Genomic DNA, 22,589 nt, shown 5'->3' with positions numbered 1-22,589 from the left:
TTTGGAATAATTAATTTGTCGTGTAAACTTAACAACTGTGCATGGGAATATGATATTAAATAATTATAGCATAAGAGAATTACCAAAGATGACCAGGATTCTAACTCAGGATTTTCCAGATGAAAGATGAAGATGCTACCATTCCTGCACAAAGGTTAGCATAATTTTCAAATTAGAAATTAATATCATATCACAATCACAGATATTGTAGATATGGTTTCAAAATACCACATAGCAGCTATTATTTATTTTATTACACATTTAAATTATAATAAACTGAATTTTTTTATCTTATCTTATGCAATACAAATTAAACTTCAAGCCCTTTCAACTTAAATTCTTTTAAATATTATTACTTCTTTCTCAGAGAAGATGAAAACTGGCACAGAAACACTTCATCGAACTGAATTAACTTTTTGTTTTATAGTTCACTCCTTCTAATAACTTCTACCGTAACTTAATTTTTTGAAAAATATTTTTTAACAAATGTGACATGATCCTATACATAAAAAAGTTGTTAAAACTAGCTGTAAAACAAATTGTTATCTTGTCTTCAGTCATTTGACTGGTTTGATGCAGCTCTCCAATATTCCCTATCTATTGCCAGTCATTTCATTTCTATATAGCCCCTACATAATACATCCCTAACAATTTTTTTTGTACATATTCCAAACGTTGCCTGCCTGCACAATTTTTCCTGTCTACATGTCCTAATATTTAAAGCAACTATTCCAGGGTGCTTAATATGTGGCCTATAAGTCTATCAATTCTTTTAACTATATTTTTCCAATATATATTTTTTTCTTTCTTCATCAATTTGTCGCAACACCTCTTCATTTGTCACTTTTTCCACCCATCTAAATGTTAACATTCTCCTATAGCACAACATTTCAGAAGCGTCTAATCTTTTCTTCCCAGGTACTCTGATCATCCAAGTTTCACTTCCATACAAGCTACACTCCAAACACATACTTTCAAAAATGTTTTCCTGGCATTTAAATTAATTGCTGATGTAAACAAATTATATTTCTGACTGAAATCTCATTTCACCTGTGCTATTCAGCATTTTATATCACTCCTGCTTCGTCCATCTTTAGTAATTCTACTTCCCAAATAACAAAATTCTTCTACCTCCGTAATCTTTTCCCTTCCTATTTTTATATTCAGTAGTCCATCTATATTATTTCTACAACATTTCAGTCTTTGTTACATGAAAATGCATACAGCTACATTTTCTTGGAAAAAAAAACAGCTGTGGTTTCCCACTGCTTTCAGCTGCGCAGTTCTCAGAAGATTGAGTGATGTTGATATAGCCGTAAGTCCTCCTGACCTACGCCCTTAACAACTACTGAAAGAGCTGCTGCCTTCTTTCAGGAATCAGTCTGGCTCTCAACAGATACCTCTCTGATATGGTTGCACCTTTGGCCCAGCTACTCTGTATCACTGACCACTCAAGCCCCCACACCATTGGAAAGGTCTCATGATTCATAGAGGGAGAAAAAATATAGTAATGTATATAATAATTTTAGAAGTAACTTGGCCACCTCTTTCAAATTTTTATCTTTTTTCATACAGAACATCAGTTTTAGGATATATTCCACATTCTTTCTCAATACTAATTTTTTTTTTTGAGCGATGAATTCTATTGGAAAAAACCAAACACACAAATTAAAAATGACATTTTATCAGCCATAATTCTTAGAAAACTTGTTACGTAAACGACGTACAGAATATTTTGTACTAAGTGGTTTATTTAATTAATCTTTTATTTAAAATAAATTTGTTTATTAATATATTAATAAACTTAATATATATATATATATATATATATATAATGTATTTGTTGATAAATAGTTTATTTAAATAAATTCTGCCACCTAATATAAGCGACAGAATTTAAATACAATTTAACAGTACAGAGGAATAACATGAATCTTAAAAAGTTTAATTTCAGTATCATATATAAATAACAGTTTCTGCACATTTTATGTTATATCTCCTCCCTCTCTCTCTCTCTATATATATATATATAAATATATATATATACTAGCATCCCCGTCGCAGCTTCACTCGCTAAATATGTTTGCTTACCTTTCCCGTCGCAGTCAATTGTTTTTTTATTTTATGTTTTTTAATTAAGTAACCCAGAGGTTGGTGCAGCCAGTCGTGTCACATATGCAGTAATAACGGCAGGGGCTGTGTTGGGAGAGTCATTGTTGCACTTCTTAAAAAATTAAAACCCAGTAAAACCCGAACTCGGTTTTTAGATATTTTGTCGCAAACGTTCATCACGCTGTTCTCGAGATTCTTGTCTACGAATTTCTGCTGTTCTGATTCGTTGAGCTGCGTTTCTTGCCGCAATTTGTTCTTCCGATTCATGAGCTCCCTTAACACGCATGCGTCGTGCATCTTTGGTACACGCATTGTTAAGGTTAGATTTTTTCCGTGGCATTATACTGAAATTGAAAAAAATATTGATAATATGTATTATTTAAATAAACAAATTAGATCAAACTTAATGAATGAATTAATTAGCAATTAACAGATTAAAAAATCAAACTAAAATACAAAAAAATAATAAATAAAAAGCAAGTATGAAATACTTACACGTTTTTGAGATGGTATGAAGATTAATAGACAAAAAAAAGTAATCTATAAAGTTTTATGTTATTATTATTTACCTGTTAAAAATTATAATAATATCGAAACGATACACTGCACAGTTATCACACAATACACAGTATAATTATAAAAATCATTCACGAAAAATTAAAATTGTACAGTTATATGTCGTGAACATAAACATGACGTGGAATAGAATGTTTATCTAAAAATCGAAATAACGTCATCTACCGGATGTCTACGCAACCTAGATATCAAACGATGTTAGAGAGTTGTATCGATGAATAAACTTACACCGCATCTATTAGGAATTCATAGAACTAACCAATAAATACACACTATTGTCGTATAATAAACATTTAATTTGCATAACAAATATTGAGGTCAATAATTGAGATAAAAACTATACTACTATCTTTTAAGATGGACCAAATTACAGATAGTTACAAAATTTGATCAAAATCGGTTCAGTAGTTTCGGAGTTTATCCCTAACATCCATCGTGACACGAGATTTTTATATATATATACAAAGACATATTAGTTGCATATAGAAATTAGTGTATTCACATTTAAATTTAAAATTTGGTTTTAAATGTATAGTTTAAAATTAAGGATAGAAAAAGTTGCATCAAAAAAGTTAAATACTAACCACATCTGTTATCATTTCCATTATAATGTTGTGGGAAAAGTGTTCAAACATTTCCTAATAAAACTGAACTACAAAATATAACCAAAATTTACATAAATTATTTCTACAGTAGTACACAGAAAGTAAAAAATTATGCAAATCTAACTTACCTGTAACATATTAAAATATTTTATTATACAATAGCCCACACAAACCTAGTAATTTAGACAACAGATAATTATCATGTTTTCATAATATATAGAAATTATAAAAAAATAAACTGCAGGAGTATTTTTCTTTTTCTTTTTTTTTTGCAACTACAATCCTTTATAGATCTTGTACTCCAGTAAGGGCATCAAAGTTACCCTTTCTAAAGTTTGTACTCTCCATTTTTTAACCAACGTTTCTAGCTTCATGATCCACTGTTATCATGGTCCAACTAACATGAAAACTGTCTGTTAAGAAACCTACAAATAACTGTTTTGGTGCACAAACTTCAGTATGGATAGCATGATGGCCTACTCAGTTTGGACATCTCAGCTTTACTGATAGCTTCACTCCTGAAGTCAAACAATTGTGCCTCCTATAAAATCCACCATTTACTTTAAACAAACTATATATAACTTATTCGAAGACAGTCAGCAGATGTTCAGTATTTTTCTGTTATTGCCTCTCTATCAAAATTGTAATTTTGATAGATTTTAAACTGTAGTTTAAAATCTAACAAATTAATAAATAATGTCCAATGTGAAGTAAGTTTTGCTCTCTAACATTTTGCCTGAAATTTTAATTGCATAGAGGCCAAAATAGTGTTTTTTACTTGCCATCATAATTCTTTGTTATGTTATATATTATAATACGCATGAAAAAAAGGTAGAGCAGTAAATGGAAATATTAATTAATAAGCCTTATATGCGGTGAAACCTCTCTTTCCTGACAGTTGAAAATAGCTTTTCTGTAATACAAAACGACTAGAATACTTCCAGTAACAGACATTCTAGAAAATGCACATGGAAACGTACAAGAACGTATACTCAATTTTAGTTTTAAAATTTCTGTATAATGATTAATTCCATAATAAGTTAAAATATTGATGCTGTCTGAAGATCTATTCAACTTGTACTGAACTGTATTGCATTAAACAACTGTTTGTGATAACATTTAACAAACTAAATGTAAACATTCTATTTTTATTATTCCTACACAGTAAAAACAACAATTTTAACAAACTTACTGCAGTTTTCACCTCTTCATTCTTTCCCATGATTCTAAACATGGGAAGGCCTATTTGTGAATTTTTTAAATCGTACTTTGTCAGTTGTTCATAGTCAGTCTCAATCTTCTTTGAGTTTAATGTGTGTGTAAAGAAATTTACTATATATACTTATTTTCCAATTTCTATATTTATGGTTGTTCGTGTCATGTCAAAAACTAAAGGGCTAAACATTAAAAGAAAAAGTTGATGTAATAAAAACAAAACAAAATGCAATGTTAAGTGTTTACATATTAGATAGATTTCAAGTTGGAAAGTCGTGAAATAGTGAAATTATTCAGAATGAAAAAAATGTTTACAGTTGTGGTGAATGAAAACAACAATAAAGGGACTTTTCCAAAATGTGAAGGGTTAATTATAGACAGCCAAAGATATGAATGGTTTTGTAGAGCTTAGGCTAATTAACTATCACTATTCAGTTTGATAACTTATGAAAAAGCCTTAGAGGTGGCCAAAACTTTACAGAATCATAAATATAAAGCGGTTAATAAAGAAAGTGTAAGCACAGATAAAAACATAGTTTTGGGGAGAAAAAACTATGATTTATGTCACGGTTTAATGAAAAAGACATTTACAATTGCGATTAAGTGGACCTTTTCTTAAGAGATTTACTAGATAAAAAATGACTATGAGAAAGGAAAAATTTAGTGGCAGCAAAGTTTTTAAAGAGAAGTAAACAATTTTATTTTGTGTCACTAAGATAAGCAAGTTCAAAAATCCCTTGATTATAACAGGGATTTCAATACTGTAAATATTGCGCTATTGAAAATAACATAGAAATCCAATAAAAAGTTACAGATGACAAGAGATATAATGTCCAAATAATTGATCAAGACCAACAGAAAAAGCAAGACTGGAAAATTTCTTTGCTTTTGGATAATCCTGTGTGTCATTCTCAATCAATTCTATTAAGACATTAAATTAATTTCTTTATCTCCCAATATGACATCAGTGTAAAACCCCTTAGATCATTGATTCCCAAAGTGGTCCAGGTGGACCCCCAGGGGTCCATGGGAGACTCAACCGGGGTCTACATTGGCGTAACAAAAAAATGGGGGTTCACAATTCGTAAGCAGGGGTCCACGAAAATTCATCTGGTTTCAATAGTGAAGAACTAAAATGTTGGCTTGACTTTGCGTATCAATCTAGGCAGATAATGTTTTGAGAAGCTCAGCGACTGTTACTTGTAAAAACTTGCATATTCCATATTCAGTACAACGAACGTGTCGAGACTTGCAAAGTGCCGCCGTCCGCAACGCTTGTTCAGACGTGCAAAGGGACAAAATACGACTTGTGGTGTGTGTGCTAGCAATCTTGCATGAACTTGTTTGATTCTTCACTAATATAAATACAATTACCAAGGATAAATGTTACTCATTTGTTTCCGGAATTTCAAAAAGAAAAGTGAAGTGAATAGATGTTAGCGTTTGCCAGTGTCGGAAAAAGTAGTAAGTACTTACCTGCTTTTTTGTTATACTTACTTTTATTTTATTTATTGTTTATTTATTTATTTGACAATTTATTGTACAAAAAATATAGTAAACAAAAAATGCACAAATTACAAAAAATACGTAGGTACAAAAGGTGAGGCTTATTCCTAAAAGAAATCTCTTCTGTTTAAGGATTTATTCATTTTTGGTCAAAATTTTTTTTCAGATATATAAAAAAACTATTGGAATCGACTTAAAAACTGATCCTGAACATAACATTTCCCGGTTGTAACCCTTATTCTGTTTCACGTTGTATATTTTCATAAATTGTACGTCTTTACATACTCGTAACGTGCATCAAAGTAATAAATAAATGATTAAAATCGCAGAGTTGTAATATCAAAATATTGGTTATTTAAAAGTATTTTCTATAGAATTTACAGAAATATATCAAAATATAATTAATGAATAAATGTTTTACATCACATTAAAAACGGTTCAGCCATTACCATAAAACTTTATTATGGATCTTACCGATTTATTGCTTTTAATAATTAGAATCAGTTTGTGGCTGGTACTTTATATCATTGCAATAATTAATTATACCTATTCTGTTCAAATAGTCTTATCCTGTTAAGTAAGACCGCCTTGAGATTACTAAAACAAATTTTTTTTTAATTTACCGGTAGGTAACTGATACGAAACATGGCTGAATTTAAGAAGAAATGTCGACTGTACAGTGTTGATTATTTAAAATTTGAATTTCTTCCATCAAAGGCAGACAAGCGATTGCCTATATGCCTTTTGTGCAGCAAAATTTTGAGCAATGACTCTATGAAAACATCGAAGCTCGAAGATCATCTAAGAAGGGTGTCATCCTGATAAAATAGGTAAAGATTTGAAATATTTTCAAACATTAAAGTAAAAATATGAAAAGAGACCTATCGTGTACAGTATGTTCGCTTCAATGTCTGAAAGTAACGATGATGGCTTGCGGGCATCGTACAATATTTCATTACTTATAGCGAAATCTGGAAAACCGCACATCATTGAAGAACAGTTAATTTTACCCACTGTTGAAGAGGTTTTAAAACTGTTCTACACAAATCTCCATTTGACATACTCAAAAGAATTCCTTTGAGTAACAACATTGTACAAAGACGTATTGATGAAATGAGCTCTGATATTGAAAGTTTCTTCTGTAATTATCTGCAAACAATTCATCTTTCTATTCAACTGGACGAGTCAACTTTACCTGATAATGAAGCATTATTATTGGCATATGTTCGATTTGTTATGGACGAAGAAATTCATGAAGAGCTACTATTCGCGAAAACTTTGGAGACTGACACTAAAGGTGAATCAATATTTAATGTCCTGAGTGATTTTTTTAACGAAAAATCAATTCCATTCACAAACCTCATTTCGGTGGCAACAGAAGGAGCTCCTGCCATGGTCGGGCGATATCGTGGATTTATAAGCCATCTTAAAAGAATTATACCAGAGGTAACTGCAATTCACTGTGTCATCCACCGACAACACCTAGTAGCGAAAAATCTGAGTGATAGATTGTACCAATCGCTTCAACTTGTAATTAATGCTGTTAACAAGATACGAAGCAATGCATTGAATACGCGTTTATTTGCCCAATTGTGCGATGAAAATGATGAAGACTTCCAACGATTGCTCTTACATACTGAAGTACGCTGGTTGTCGAAAGGTGCATGTTTAACAAGATTTTACTCACTTTTTGAATCAGTTTTATAGTTTCTGGAAGGTAAAGATTCAGATTTAAAACAAAACCTGATCACTTTGAAAGTTGATATCGCGTATTTGACAGATTTGTTCAAAAAATTTAATGACATTAACTTACAATTACAAGGGGATAGTCTCAATTTAATAAAAACAATGGGTGTAATTTCAGCTTTTCTTGGAAAATTGAAATTTATGAAGCAAAATATTAGTCAGCGTGTATTTTCCCAGTTTTCAAACTTGTCACAGGTAGAATGCCTTGATGAGGATATTCAGACATACATTCAACATTTAATTGCCCTGCATGATGACTTCAAAATCAGATTTAAAGATATTCTGACGATGGAAATACCACCATGGATCATAAATCCATTTGATGAAACGGAAGTGGAGAATGTGATATTACAAGAGGAGCTACTCGAGCTTAGCACTAATGAGGAGCTGAAGGTGAAATTTAAAAGAGGGTATCAAACATTTTGGCTGCAGGCAGAAATACCAGAAAAATATTCTGGACTGTAGGGAATTGCGAGAAAGCTTTAGATAGCGTTTCCCTCGTCATATCTTGTCGAAAAAAGTTTTATGTCGTTACAAACCTTTTATCAAAAAAAAGGAGCAGATTCAATATCACAGAACAGGGAGATTTGCCCTTATTCCTAACAAAACTGAAGCCAAATATTGATAATTTGCTGTCAATCCATCAAGAACATCCCTCCCATTAAAATTGTAACTATTTTGTGATTGTCATTGTAGAAGTTACATTACGTTATTAATGTTTAATTTTAATTATATTACGACAATTTTATTATATTGCATTGCAATATGATAACATAATAATTAATAGTGTAATGATTACATATTTGAATAAATGCAACAAAAAAAAAATATACTATTTTTCTTTTGCTTTTTACCACTCTGAATGGGAAGTTTTCTAAATAAAATAAGTGAGAATTGATTGCTTTCTTGTGCTGTGAGTAGATGTCAAAAATGTAAAGTTGGATGGAAGCATTTTTTTGATTGGCCAACTTTACTTTTTTGACATCCACTCACAGCACAGTCAATCAAAAATTAACCAATTAATTCTCACTTTTTTTTCGGAAGCTGTTAGTTCGTGTAACTCAGCCGTAACGCAAATTTTCATAGTTAGATCTAATCTTCACATTTTCCGTCGACTGGAAATATGGTAGACATGTAGCTGCAGGGGGTCCACCGGAACCAACAAAATTTTGAAAGTGGTCTATGAGAAAAATAAATTTGGGAACCTCTGCCTTAGATCAAGATTTTAATTTTATCAGTGTTATAAGAAATCTTTTAGCAAAAATGAGAAATTCTTAATCTAGGAAAGAGCTCCAAGAGACAATTATATTTTGATGCTGTACTCTTAAATTGTTCTACAATAAAAAAGAACTTCTCATATCAGTGTTTATAATTGTTTTACAAAGGTCAGTTTTAAAACGGACAAAGCACTTGAGGCAAGTTGTTATGAAAGCTGGGTAAGAAGAGTGTCAAAATATGCTGCAACCCTTTTCAGTTAATGCCCAGCTTATTGTATAATAGACAAGGAACTATAAGTGGAAAATCCATAAATGCACATAAATGAACTAGCCACGATCAACAAAATCTAACTGTTTATCTACCAAATTCTTCAATAAAACGTATTTAATACATAACTTCTGTAATTAAATAATCCTCCTGTATACGGTATGCTTTTTTAACTAATGATACAATATGTTATTCGTACCTTATTTACACACAGGCTACTACTATCTGTATTAGTTTTGTTTTTAGTAACATGTTTATATTTGCACACATAGTAATATATGGTATTTTATTTATTTATTTTCAAATCACTCCACCGCAATTATTTCACAAAATTATCTTTATTTGATAATAAGGATTTATCCACTTCTTTTTTAATTATAATCTTGTAATTTGAAAAGCTGTTCTCGTCACATTTTACCATAGCTTCCCATAATCATACCAGGCAGACGCTGGAGCAATTTCTTTAAATTACCTGTATTCCAACTACATTCATGATGTGATCTACATAATTCATAAAACTATGCTCTGATCTACAGAATGAAACAAAGAAACATATAAGTCACTAATTCCATGTATTATTTTAATTTTGCAATTATTTGTTACAAACACAGAAAATATAAATATATTTTCAGCAGAATACATAACTTAAAAGCAAAGTGAATGAGTAATCTTCACATACTTTCATTTTTAAATTTATGAATAGATGTAACAAACAATTAAAATATAATTTTACATAACCGATTTACAATTCAAAAATTATTACAAAATAAGGCTTTATAAAGTTAAATAAATCAGTTAATTTAACATTATTTATGTAATAGTAATTATAAATAGCAAACAAATGTAATAAAAAAACAAACCTAATTTGTATATTCTGCAGTATGTATAACATTATTGTTACCATATGTAAATCATACAAGCAGTTTTGAATTAAAATTTTTAAATCATTAATATAATTTTTAGTAGTGAATCATCTTTTATTAAAGAATCTTTTCTCTGCATTTCATTTTTTTATTAAAACATCTCCAAAAAATTCACATTTTTATAATAAAGGTTTTTTTGGCTTTTATGATGCAGTTCTGTTTTAAACTGCATCGTAACAAACACATAACAGGTATAATTTGATTAAAGATTCAGAGTAAACATTTTGGAATGATTATGATATCCTTAATAAATGCCATATCAAGACTCCTGTGCAATTCATGGATACCATAAAAATGTCTATATGGACCAGAAAATCTATAAATAGCATTTTTATGTTTGTATAATAGTTAGAGGTTCTTCAAAAAACATAACATTTTTTTAGAAAATTTGATTCATAATAATTAAATTATTAATAATTAGTTTAATAGAATAAACTAATTTATTAAAAACTAGCTCCCTTTTCAAATAGCACCAAAACTTAGTTTGATATGTAACTAAAATGTTACATCAAGATTTTTGTAATGCCACTAAACTATTATTTATTAACCTGTGTAAAACTGCATATATATTATTACATATTACAAACCTTTAATATTTTAAATTATCAACTACATTTTCATTAGAAAGAAAAAATTAAGAGTAATAAAGGTTTTTGAAACTGCTTTGAATACAATGACTCGCCTACAATATAAAACAAGATACTGGTATATTAAGGAAAAATGATGACTAAGGAATTTAAAACATGGATCTGGAGAAAAATGACAAAATAAACCTGGGTGATCAGGAAAAAAATAAAATTTTAGTAAGGAGAAAAGAGATCTATGTGAATGTATTATTTTAATAAGATATTTAATTTTATAAGAAGCAATAAACTGCAATGGACTGGATATGAAGATTATCTATCATCTATGGTATACTTAGAGGGTATAGAAAGATTTGAAAGAGGAACAGAATGCATTCAGTCACAACCACATCAAAATTGAAATCAGCAGCTATTCAAGGAAAAGAGGCTAGTAGGAAACAAAAGACATGGACAAATATAATGAAGATAATATTATTATTACTGCATTAAAATTTTTCACAGAATGTGACTGATTAAACAAATTACTAATGACAAAAATGTCTAACATATTTTATTTTTAATTTGAATTACAGAGTGTAATTATTTAAGTAATTTCATAATTTAACATGTTACAACATCAATCTAACATAATTTTAAAAAAATGGAAACATTCAGAAATAACAACCATTGATGTAGTAGTTGTTCTAACAACTCAAACAAAAAAATATGAGTTTAAAATAGCCATATTAATTTTCAAACCAAGTGGAAAGTGTGAACAAATGTGTAACTGGAAGTTATAATCAAGTGTACTCAGTCATTCAAAATCTTTGTACAAAAGGAGACTGCTAACCAGTACCTGTGTGATTTATCTTAGATACTTTCAAACAACAAAGACAATTACAACAGCAGACTGAGATACAGGAGGATGGTTGGGGTACAGCTACCCCCATTTCCTAATGTAATCATCTCCCCTTTCTTGGTTATAGATACTGAAATTCACTGCCAACTTGTTTCCTGTATATGATGAAAATTTTTATGAATTGCTTATTAATCTATAGAAACGGTATAGCAAATTTAAAGAAGTACTACCCACATTCACAACAACAAAAATAAAATTATGATAACCATCTTCAGGCTTCTCATAAACTTTCTAATTCAAGATGAAACCATAATGATATTGTCTGACACTTGTTAATAACTATGATAAAAAAATAAAATAAAATAAAAAATTAAAATTGAAAAAATGTTGAAAAATTATGTTAGGGGACACATAATCAATGTACAGTTCCCAAATACATGTGCTGCTTAAACTGTACAAAAGTTTATCCAGAACTTCATATAATTAATTTTGTCCCATTCTAATGAAAATTTAATTTTTTTTTAGTTTTACGTTTTAGAGAAACAGTAATTTAATTACTAACTATAATTAATTATAGAATGCTTTAAAAATAATTGCTAGTCATTGTATCTTTACATTCAAAATAACAATTTATAATCCTATGTAGTAGCAAGAAACAAAAAAATCATGATAGAAGAGAAAAGACCAAAAACTCACTTCATTATTAATAAAAAATAAAAAAAGAAGTAACTTTTAATGGAAAAAAAGGAAACACAATACTAACTGATATGTTTTATGCAACATAGTAGTACAGTATTTTATTCACAGAAATAGATGGTTTTCTGGTTTAGCAAATGGTTTTCTATAGATTATATAAAAAAACTTTTTGATTATAATAATTGTTATCAGCAATATATATTACATGCTAGTTTTTTAAAATTATGTACTTAAAAACTAAAGTTACCCAAAAATCATAAAGGATAGTTAAGCTCTATAATTAACAATTTAATTTAATAACTATAAATTATACACACACATATAATGTATAATTTATATATATATAAATTATACATATTTATATATTATAATTCAATTTAGCTTCATTCCAACACAAATAAAAACTATACATTGCATAAAGAAAAATGTTTGAAGATACATAACATTTAAAAATATTTTAAAATAATATTTGCATACATATGATACAATTAATATACTATACCCAATAGGTAATAAATATGTGTATAAATATTAATCATTATAATCAATGCTCTGAAATATGATTTAATATTACGTCAAGGACATATCAACACCTGAATAACATGACCATATGACACTAAAAAATGACAATGTTATTCTATATTCTGACAGGTAAACAAAAATACTATTCAACAAAAGATTTCAGACAGTAATGTTGACAATTTTTATGAATTTTCAATCTGCATCAAAAAATTATCATTTGATGATATCAATTAATACATGAAAGTAAAAAAATGTTAAGCTGCAATTGTTGTTTCTAACAAGACTGTGATGAGCTGTTGTTGCCTGTCAGCAATCACTCAAATCAGTAAATATACAGTTTTTTATTTCCCATTTAGATGAGGAATGAATAGAATGAATCATTAAAAAGAGAAAGCTGAAATTTTATTTTATAGATAATAATTAATAAACTAAAAGATACATATTAAATAGTAAAAACAGAAATCACACTCAGTTTTGTGAAATTATTAATTTTAAACGTTTATTAAAACAAGTGGAAAGGACAGAAGGTTAGTAATATTTTTTAACTACTTATAAAAATACAATTGAGATCACCAATTAATTACAACCTTCGATTCCTACACCTTTTAGCAGATTACTTTTATAACTGTTTAGTCACCAATTTGATGAGTGAACTTTAAAAACAGACAGGCACATGCAAAGAGCTTATATGGGTAAATGTGTTCATCAACTGGTAGAATTAATTCCATTTCATAACTAATTAATTAGTTCCTACTTAAACCATTTCCTTAATAAAATTAACATATGATATTTGTTTACTGTCTGTTTTTTATTACCTTTTTATTAGCTTGTTGGCAATCAGTGCTTTTAGTCTTTTTTGTTTCACTTTTGTATCGCACCCAAGATTAATAACAGAACTAATTTTTAATCATTAAATAGGTCAACAATAAAACTAAATGCTCAGTGAACAACATCAAGGGAAAAATAGGATGAGATTTAATAGCACTTGTTTTAAAAGTTCATAAACAAAAAAAATAATAAAATGGATTCAATACTTTTTGCAAAAATACGTAAATATGTATTATCAACATGTCGTTTCTATGGACATAATTTATAAAATAATGAAAGGTACAAAAAATCTGGGTGATGGATGATCCACAGACCTTTATCAATGATACAAAGTATAATATCACATACTAGAACTATATTTTTTCTTACTTTTTATCAATTTTTATCAATGTTTAATTGATTGATTATGAAAGCAAATGGACTTCAGTAATAATGAAGATATTTCTGATATGAATTTCAAATAGACAGTATTAAAAAGATCAACTGTTACTGTCATTTAATAAATCTATTCAAGAATAGACATACCCAAGGTAACAATACAAAAGCTATTTGTAAGGAATGAATAAAACATATGTGAAAGATTATAATGGAAAAATGTATTACTAAATGTACCCTTTTCTTAAATAAAGTTTTCTTAAAAATCTAAATAAAATACTAATTAAATTTTATAAAGTAAGTTGTAGAATAATATTAATTATAATAAGAACAATATAATTATAAACTCATAAATTCTAAATCTACACATTTTTTGAAATATAACTATCAGTAAAGCTAAATAAAGTATAAAAATAATATATATATGTATTTAAAATTTGAAGACATTTTTTCACAGTTGGAATGAATTTTTCATAAATCCTTAATATGATCAAGCAATGACTTTAGCTTCTGGTAAGAACTGTTCCCAATATTTTATAAGCTGCAAAGAAAAAAAATTATGAGTACTTGACTATAGGCTAATAATTTTTAAATTTAATATTTTTATAATTTTCGAACTTACTCAACAAACATTTATGAAAGCTTTTTTAACTTAATTTTTAAAAGATGTTGTTAATATAAAATTAAACAAACCTAACATAAAGGTGTGTTATTTAAAAACAATTTGCAATATAAGCAGGAAAAAGGAAAGGATCAACTCCCCCAACACTTAAAGTATCATTTAATGATATTTAAAAATATTTTTAAAAGTAACTTTAAAAACTTCTTTCAACATGGGGGTAATGACCAGAAAACACAGATCTGCATGAATGCCTCAAACATTCTACTGTAATTTATACAGCAAATATATAATCATTTAATTTTATAGGCACATAATTGTGGTTTCAGATGTAAAACACAACAATATGTAAGAGTTGATTACAGGAAACCAATATCTAAAATTCTTAAACAGGAAATAAAAATACATACTACAACTATATATTACTAGTACTATATATTACAGGAAATAAATAGTACTCCAACACATACTACATTTAAGGAAACTTTGCTTAATAATAACTGCGAAGTGTTTAATGAGATTGGGACAAATTAAAAAATAAGAAAATTTCTTTTTTTTTTGCAAAAAGTGTATTAAAAAATAAGATTCTGCCAGAATGAGAAACCATATCAATTTTATTAGTAAATATATTCCTGACAATAACCATCTGGAGGTTAAATAAATGACAAAACATGAATATAATGAAGTTTAACTATTTATAAAAATAAAAGAAAGTAATTAACTTTCTAAATTCTTAGGTATGTACTTCTAGAAGATCTCAGAACTACAATATTCTTTTTCACTGATGCTTCAGATGACATTGTTGGTGATGACTACTGTAAAATGTTAAGGACACCAGTTTAGTGTATGAACAGACAATATATTCAATCTATGTTTCATCTGTTAAGTCAGTTATCTTATTTTTGTAAACATCAGTTTGACTGTAAATTTCATGCAGTTTAAGTGTATTTTGAACAAATATAATAAGTTCTACATGTAAAAGTGCATGTTCTGCCTAAAAAAGAACATATATTTTTAATTCTATCTTTTCTATATTTATTTATATATTTTTAAATACCATATTTATTCGAGTACCCCTGCATTTTTTTCTTGGAATTTGAGAGAAAAATAAGGGTACGGGGCTTACTTGAAACATAGCGTTTAGCCAGGATAATTTATGTAAAGTAACATAAAGAAGTAGTTACATTAGCTTTCGTTTATCAATACCTAATGCCGCTTATACAGAATACATCCTTAATTATTAACATCCTGTTCATATTATCGATAGGAATGAAGTTACAGTATTTTTATAAAACTGACTCATTCTGTATAGGCTGCATCCAGTTCTAATGACACTAGAGTTACAGTATCAGTTACCCATTGTCGTCTTGTCTATTCGCCATAGTCATTTTACTATTTGTATATGTAGACGGTTATGTGCATTTTATCTGTTTAATTTATCTTGTAAAGTTTAATACGGTGATTTATTTTAATTATGGCATTAAAATGAGTACAAAAGGACAGCGTCTATGATCTTTTACAGTAAATGAAAAACTGCACGTTATAGAGGAGGCAAAGAGGTAAAAAATTGAAAATCGGGAAGCAGGAAGAAAATTTGATGTAGATGAAAGCTGCATTCCAGATTGGCGTAAGAAGAAACAACTTCTGGTGAAAGACACTGGTAATAAAAGGGCTTTTTGTGATTTAAAACCAAATACACAGACATAGAAAAAAAATTAATGACTTTGTTATGAAAAAAAGGAAATGCGGCTATGCTGTCATGACAGAAATGTGTCACTCATATGCTCGTGAAATCGCTAAATCATTGAATAAAGTTGATTTTAAAGCAACCGTGGATGGATAACACAATTTTTTGCACAAAATGATTTGTCAATAAGATGAAAGGTTTTCTCAATGACTTCCAGATGCTTATGAACAAAAAATATTACATTTTCACAAATACATAATAAATTTTAGAAAAAATAAAGGCTATTTGCCTTCTCAAACAGGGAACGCTTATCAAACCCCCATATATTTTGAAATGCCGTTTGACAAAACCGTAAACAAAAAAGGTGAAAAAAGTATTACGATTCGCACTGGTGGTAATGAAAAACAGAGGTGTAGTGTTATGCTTTGCATTACTTCTGATGGATCATTTTAAAAGAAACACTTCCTACCGTACAGGTAAATGGAGTTATTATCAGAGCACAGAAATCAGGTTGGATGGACGAAACCTTAATTTTAGATTGGATCAGGTGTGTACGGCAAAAGCGATCAGGAGATTTACTTAATAAAAAAAATACCGGTATGCTAGTAATGGATAGTTATCAGGGAGGAGGGGCATACAACTGATACAGTGAAAGACATTTTAAAAAAGAGTATGACAGACCAAGTAATAATTCCAGGCAGATTGACATCTCTTTTGCAACCACTAGATGTCTGCATTAATAAACCGTTCAAATCTGCATTAAAACAACTGTACAGGAAATGGATGCCTGATGAAAATTTCTTTCTCACATCTTCAGGAAGAATCAAACGCCCAGATTTTAACCAGATTTGTATTTGGATGCTTGGGAAGGTATTTTCATGGCATTAGTAAGGAAGAGTTTTAAAAAATGCAGAATATCTAATGAACTTGATGGTAGTGAAGACGATCACCTTTGGCAAAGCGAAGTGGAGACTACCGGTAACTCTTCTACATACATTGACAGTGACAGTGATTAATTAAAAATAAAATCCCATATTAAAAAGTGTATTGAAATGATTCTTTTCAACATGATACTTTCTTTTTGTTTTACTGGCCTACTGATTCTGAACTAAACTAGTACTTACAGTAATTAATTATTAATGTAATATTAGTATTGTAATTTAAATGAACGAATTAAATGTTTTACTTTCTGAATATTTTCGTATTTTTTATCATAACTGTTGCACTTTAAAATACTGATATATACTAGATTTTTTTTTTTTAGATCTTTGGTCCGGAAAATCGAGGTGCTCTTATATAGAGGTTATTCTGGGGTGGGGGGGAATAAATACGGTATTATAAATTCTATTAATATAAACTACCTAGTATAAAATATTGAAATAAGACGTATCTTATCTTAATTTTACCATTAAAGTACTTTAAGGGATCCTGCCTCACACTAATTTTGTTCTCTTAACTAACACCTTAAAAATTTCAGTATGACCTCATTTCACCACGGTGGCTGAAATCTGAGCAAAATCTTTTACCAACCATAACTTGCAAACGAAGCATTTTTGGACATATGTTTATATGAACTTTTTCCATTATTTTCATGAACAGAGTAGGTTATAAAAGTCTCAGGAGAACTTCATGATACACCTACATATATATATATATATATATATATATATATATATAGGTAACATATAGGCTACATATATATATATATATATATACACACATACCTGTACATGCACGCACACGCGCAAGTTTTATTCATTATTTATTAATAAAAATTTGACAAATCTAACAACTGGCATTAAACCAAAACAATAACTACAACTGATAAACATTATACATTATTATATTACACCTTAACACACTTCTAATCACCTTAAGATGAATGGCATTAACAACGTCATCAGCAAAACCATTAAAAAACCAAATACATCATAGTTCTGAAAATTTTCTAGAAATATATCACCAAACATTTAAAAAGTAAGTCAATTTATATCTCTTTTTTAAAGTTTATTATGATGACTTATAAGGATGTAATTTAGAAATGAGGAACTTAAATCTGTGACGGTCGCATTATAGGAAATGCAGATTGTGCACATTTATACACAACTTAAAAAATAAACAATCATTTGCAGCTGAGTAAATGCATGAAATTAATATATTAGATGATGACAGTGTAATTCACTACCAAACCAGTAAAGGCTGTGAAGACATCTGGATGACATCCTAACAGATCATATCTACACCTGTCGTAGGTCAAAATTCTGATTTGTGTCTTTCTTTTCTGTCAAAGTTTTGTAATATGTCAGCAGAACCAAAAATTAATATAAATCAAGGCAGACAAAATAATACTTTCAGATAGGCAAGAAAATATGTTAAAAGGGCAGCTTGCAATGAAGTTTATTAATGCCTTTTTACAGGATGGTGGGAAGTCCCTACTTTAAATCCAAAATGCCAGCTTCCAATTTGGTTCCAGTTTGAAGTAAGCTCCATTTAAAAATTTTCAAGTGGTTCAAGTAGCTTATTTGTGAATCTACAATCACATCAACAGCAACTAAGTGGGGGGCGTTCCAATATCATAATCAAGAGGTTACTGCCACTGCTGAGACTTTAGGTTTATAAATGAGCTACTTGAACCACTAGAAAATCTGTAAATGAAATTTACTCTTTAATACGGAGTCAAGTTGGAAGCTGCCATTTTTAAAGTTGGGACCCCCCTCCTATCACCCTGCAAAAGGGCATCAATAAACTCTGTAATAAGCTGACCCACCTGCACTTTGAGTATTAAAAGTATGTGCACATTCATAAGGAACTTTAAAGTAAATTAATACCTGTTGTTGATGAGTCACTTGCTTTTCTAGATAAGTAAATATTACAGACTTGAATTCTTTGACACGAGTAACTTCAAATTGATCCATTTCTTTTTTGATCATCTTTGAAATGCTATTAAATTCTTCCTGGCATCTTACTACCTTAGCTTCCCACTAAAACATGAAAAGAATAAAAAATGTTTTAAAAATATCTCAAAATTAAAATAATTCCCAAAATGGTGACCTCCATAATCCATTCAATAATAAATTAAAAAGCACAAATATCAGAAAAAAATGAAAAAAAAAGGCAAGAGACAATAAAAAAAGACTCTACTGAAAGTGGTTCTCAAAAAATAATAATATAATTGACAGTAATACAACAAAAAAAAAATCTTTATTAATCTTTTCCAGTATACTGTTCAACCGCAACAAATGCATTAAATTTTGTGTTTTAATATTGAGTGAAATCGTGTTTTCATGTCTGATCGACTACTGGGTATAGATTTTGAAACATTATAATTCTTGTCCCATTTAGCGGGACATTTTGTTAACATATTCCAGCATATAATAGTTATGAAATAACAGTAAACATGCACAAGCTGTTACATTCAAATGTAGCTGTGTTTACTTTGGTTGTGTTGCGCTGTAACTGTAACAATCTGGACAAAAATTCAATTCAGAAGCTTGTTCAATTTTAATTAAAAACAATAGGAACATCCAAAAATAAAATATACTGTAACTGAAAAGGCATCAAACTATTATAGTGGCAATTCATGTTGAAAAATACTCTTACATCATATTTCAACTGAAAAATTACAATATTTAAATTTATTGTTAGATATCAGAATTAATAGTAAAAATGACACTAAATAAAATAGTTTCTATTAAATAGTGGCAAAGCTTGCAGGTAATACATATGAGTATATTTTCTTTGTAACAACAATTTTTAAATAATTTTTATTGCAAATCTACATGAAGTACATAAACTAGATATTTTTATTATATTGTTGTAAATTATTATTATTACTCATTATGAAGTAAATAAACAATCAACTATAGGTAAATTAAAATAATGGTTCCTAGGTAAGACAGTAAATTGAATCCTTTACAACCTGAAAAATATCAGGGAGTGGAATTCTGCAAATTTTTTTATGGCTCATATGATGTTTCACAAGTTTTCAAACAATCAGCACAGCTTTTGATTTGGACACGAACAATTGAAACCCTTGTTCATGTAGTAAATATAATCACATCTGCACACAATCTTGCTACATTTTTGAATCGCCAAACCAGAATTATTGTTATTAAAATCCAACAATGGAATGGCAGTTGGCAGACAGGATTGAAGAGCCATTAACATTATAATGTAACTGATTCAGCTATATCTCAAACAATCTACCTCATACCTAAAAAAAACTGAAGGATACAAGAGAAGCATATAATGTCAATGACCAAGCCAACTATACTCAACAACAATTTCTAGAAGGTACAAAAAATCCAGTTTAAATTATATTTATTAGTAGCTAATAAATAATAGCACTCAAAGCCTTTTAAAATATATTTTTTTAAATAATCAGATCTACATTTCAGCTGCATTTGTTATAAAATCTGAGATAAATTGTGAGTATTAAATGGCGATAGAAAACTAATTTTTTTAAGTCATTAAAAGGAACTAATTACAACATTTCAATAACTTTTTAAATAAAAGTATTTATTAAGTAAAGTATATTTATTTATTTCTTCTTTTAAACTGATTTTAATTCATATTCACAAATATTTTAATAGATTACATAAACCAATAAAAATGTCTGTATTAAAACAGTATTACAATTGATACTGGTTTTATTTCATTATTATGAGAACTTCAGAGTAAAAAAGAAATTACAGGAAAAATATATTGAACAAAATTAAAATAAATATAAAAAATTACCTGAATTTTCAGATATATGTATATATGGATTTGTATATGTATATATGGATATGTATATATGGAATTTGCTCATGGGAATGAGTAAAACTTCAGTAGTAGAATATTAAAAATTCCAAGCATTTACTGGGATTCGATCCCAGAACTTTCTGAATGAAAACTACAGTCACTACTATTCTATCACAACAATTGACAAAATTAAATTTCTAAAATTAAATAAACAGATTTAACTCCTAAATAATTAAACTAACAAGAAAAACTTAACTAAAAGAATGCATACTTCTTCACTAACATTTTTTTGAAAATGTAAAAAATAGCAGTAAACAGACTGCAATACAAAATAATATGAACATTTCTGAATGCTGTATAGCATCACCAAAGCATTCCTAAATTACTGCCCTCACCAAAGTTAACAGAAAAAGAAATACTCAACCAGTATGGCATAACAAGGGAAGTAAAGATACCCCAACATATCAATAAATGCTTTTAAAAAATAACAGATTAAACAATAAGAATTGGTGTGAAATAAAAAATTAAAGACTCTCTGATAAAAAAGTTTAAAACATAATAAAATACAAAAATAATAAACAGGATTTCACTCTATTCATAATTTAGAAACGAAACTGAAAATGAAATATTTATAATAAATAAACAAATAATATAAAACAATAATGTATTGAACTACATCATAAAAACAACACCTTAACCACCAAACACAATAACAGAAAAACTAAAAAAAACAATAGTCAACTTTCAAGAGATCCCACATCATCAGTCTGTATATAATTCAATAATTACATCAACAAATAACAAAAACAAAAAAATAGATATGAAATATTTTATGTTAATATAAAAAATAATATTTTATTTAATATTAATATTTTAATTTTTTTTTATTTATGTTAATATTTTATGTTATATAAAAATTAATAATAAAACATGTAAAAAAGCTTACAAAACAAATAACCATATTACAAAATATTTAAAGAATAATAATAATAATAATAATAATGATGATGTTGAGGGTTTAAGGGGAATATATAAAATTAAATTTAATGAATGTAATAAAATTTATATAGTAAAACTAACAGATCTTTAAAAAAAATGTTTTATAGAACACTACAATGCTTATAGAAACAGAAAGAGATGTGTGTCTAATATGGCCGACCATTTGTTGCAATGTAGGCATAGTATTACCGATTATAAAAATAATTTACAAAATTTCAGAAATTGTAACAATAATAAAAAAAATTCCTTTCAGCACACTGGAAGGCAGAGGTAGATTTCAGAAGTGCTAAGTAGGGGATAAAAAGATTTCCACCTTAAAGTTAAGAAAAACTTCTTATTTACTGAATACAACAATGTTGCATGTGAAGAAAGTTTCACATGTTTAGCATACCCTATCATGCCCTATCTTAGCAAGATAGGATGTTTAGCAAGCCCTATCTTTTTACAACTTCTTACAATTCCAGCATTATTTTGGTCATCTCTGGCCATAAGGGTTGGTCATATCAAAAATTTTTTCCAACAAAAGTTTT

At 28.5% G+C, this 22,589-nt stretch overlaps 1 protein-coding gene across 1 annotated transcript in view; it reads right to left on the bottom strand.

The window, feature by feature from the left end:
* Positions 1 to 9,637: 9,637 nt before the first annotated feature.
* The window catches only part of Snx1 (sorting nexin 1), a 54,340-nt gene continuing 41,388 nt past the window's right edge, over positions 9,638 to 22,589 (bottom strand). Inside the window, exons 10-11 of the mRNA XM_075360013.1 lie at positions 19,146 to 19,298; positions 9,638 to 14,552 (exon numbers count right to left, since the gene is read on the bottom strand). Of these exons, the coding sequence (XP_075216128.1) occupies positions 14,502 to 14,552; positions 19,146 to 19,298 (204 nt within the window). The 3' untranslated portion in view covers positions 9,638 to 14,501. The remainder of the gene's footprint in view (positions 14,553 to 19,145; positions 19,299 to 22,589) is intronic.

Source organism: Lycorma delicatula, chromosome 3, assembly GCF_047948215.1.
Source record: "Lycorma delicatula isolate Av1 chromosome 3, ASM4794821v1, whole genome shotgun sequence".
NCBI lineage: Eukaryota > Metazoa > Arthropoda > Insecta > Hemiptera > Fulgoridae > Lycorma > Lycorma delicatula.
Note: the sequence above shows the minus strand (reverse complement) of the source record. Positions and strands in the feature narration are given on the sequence as shown.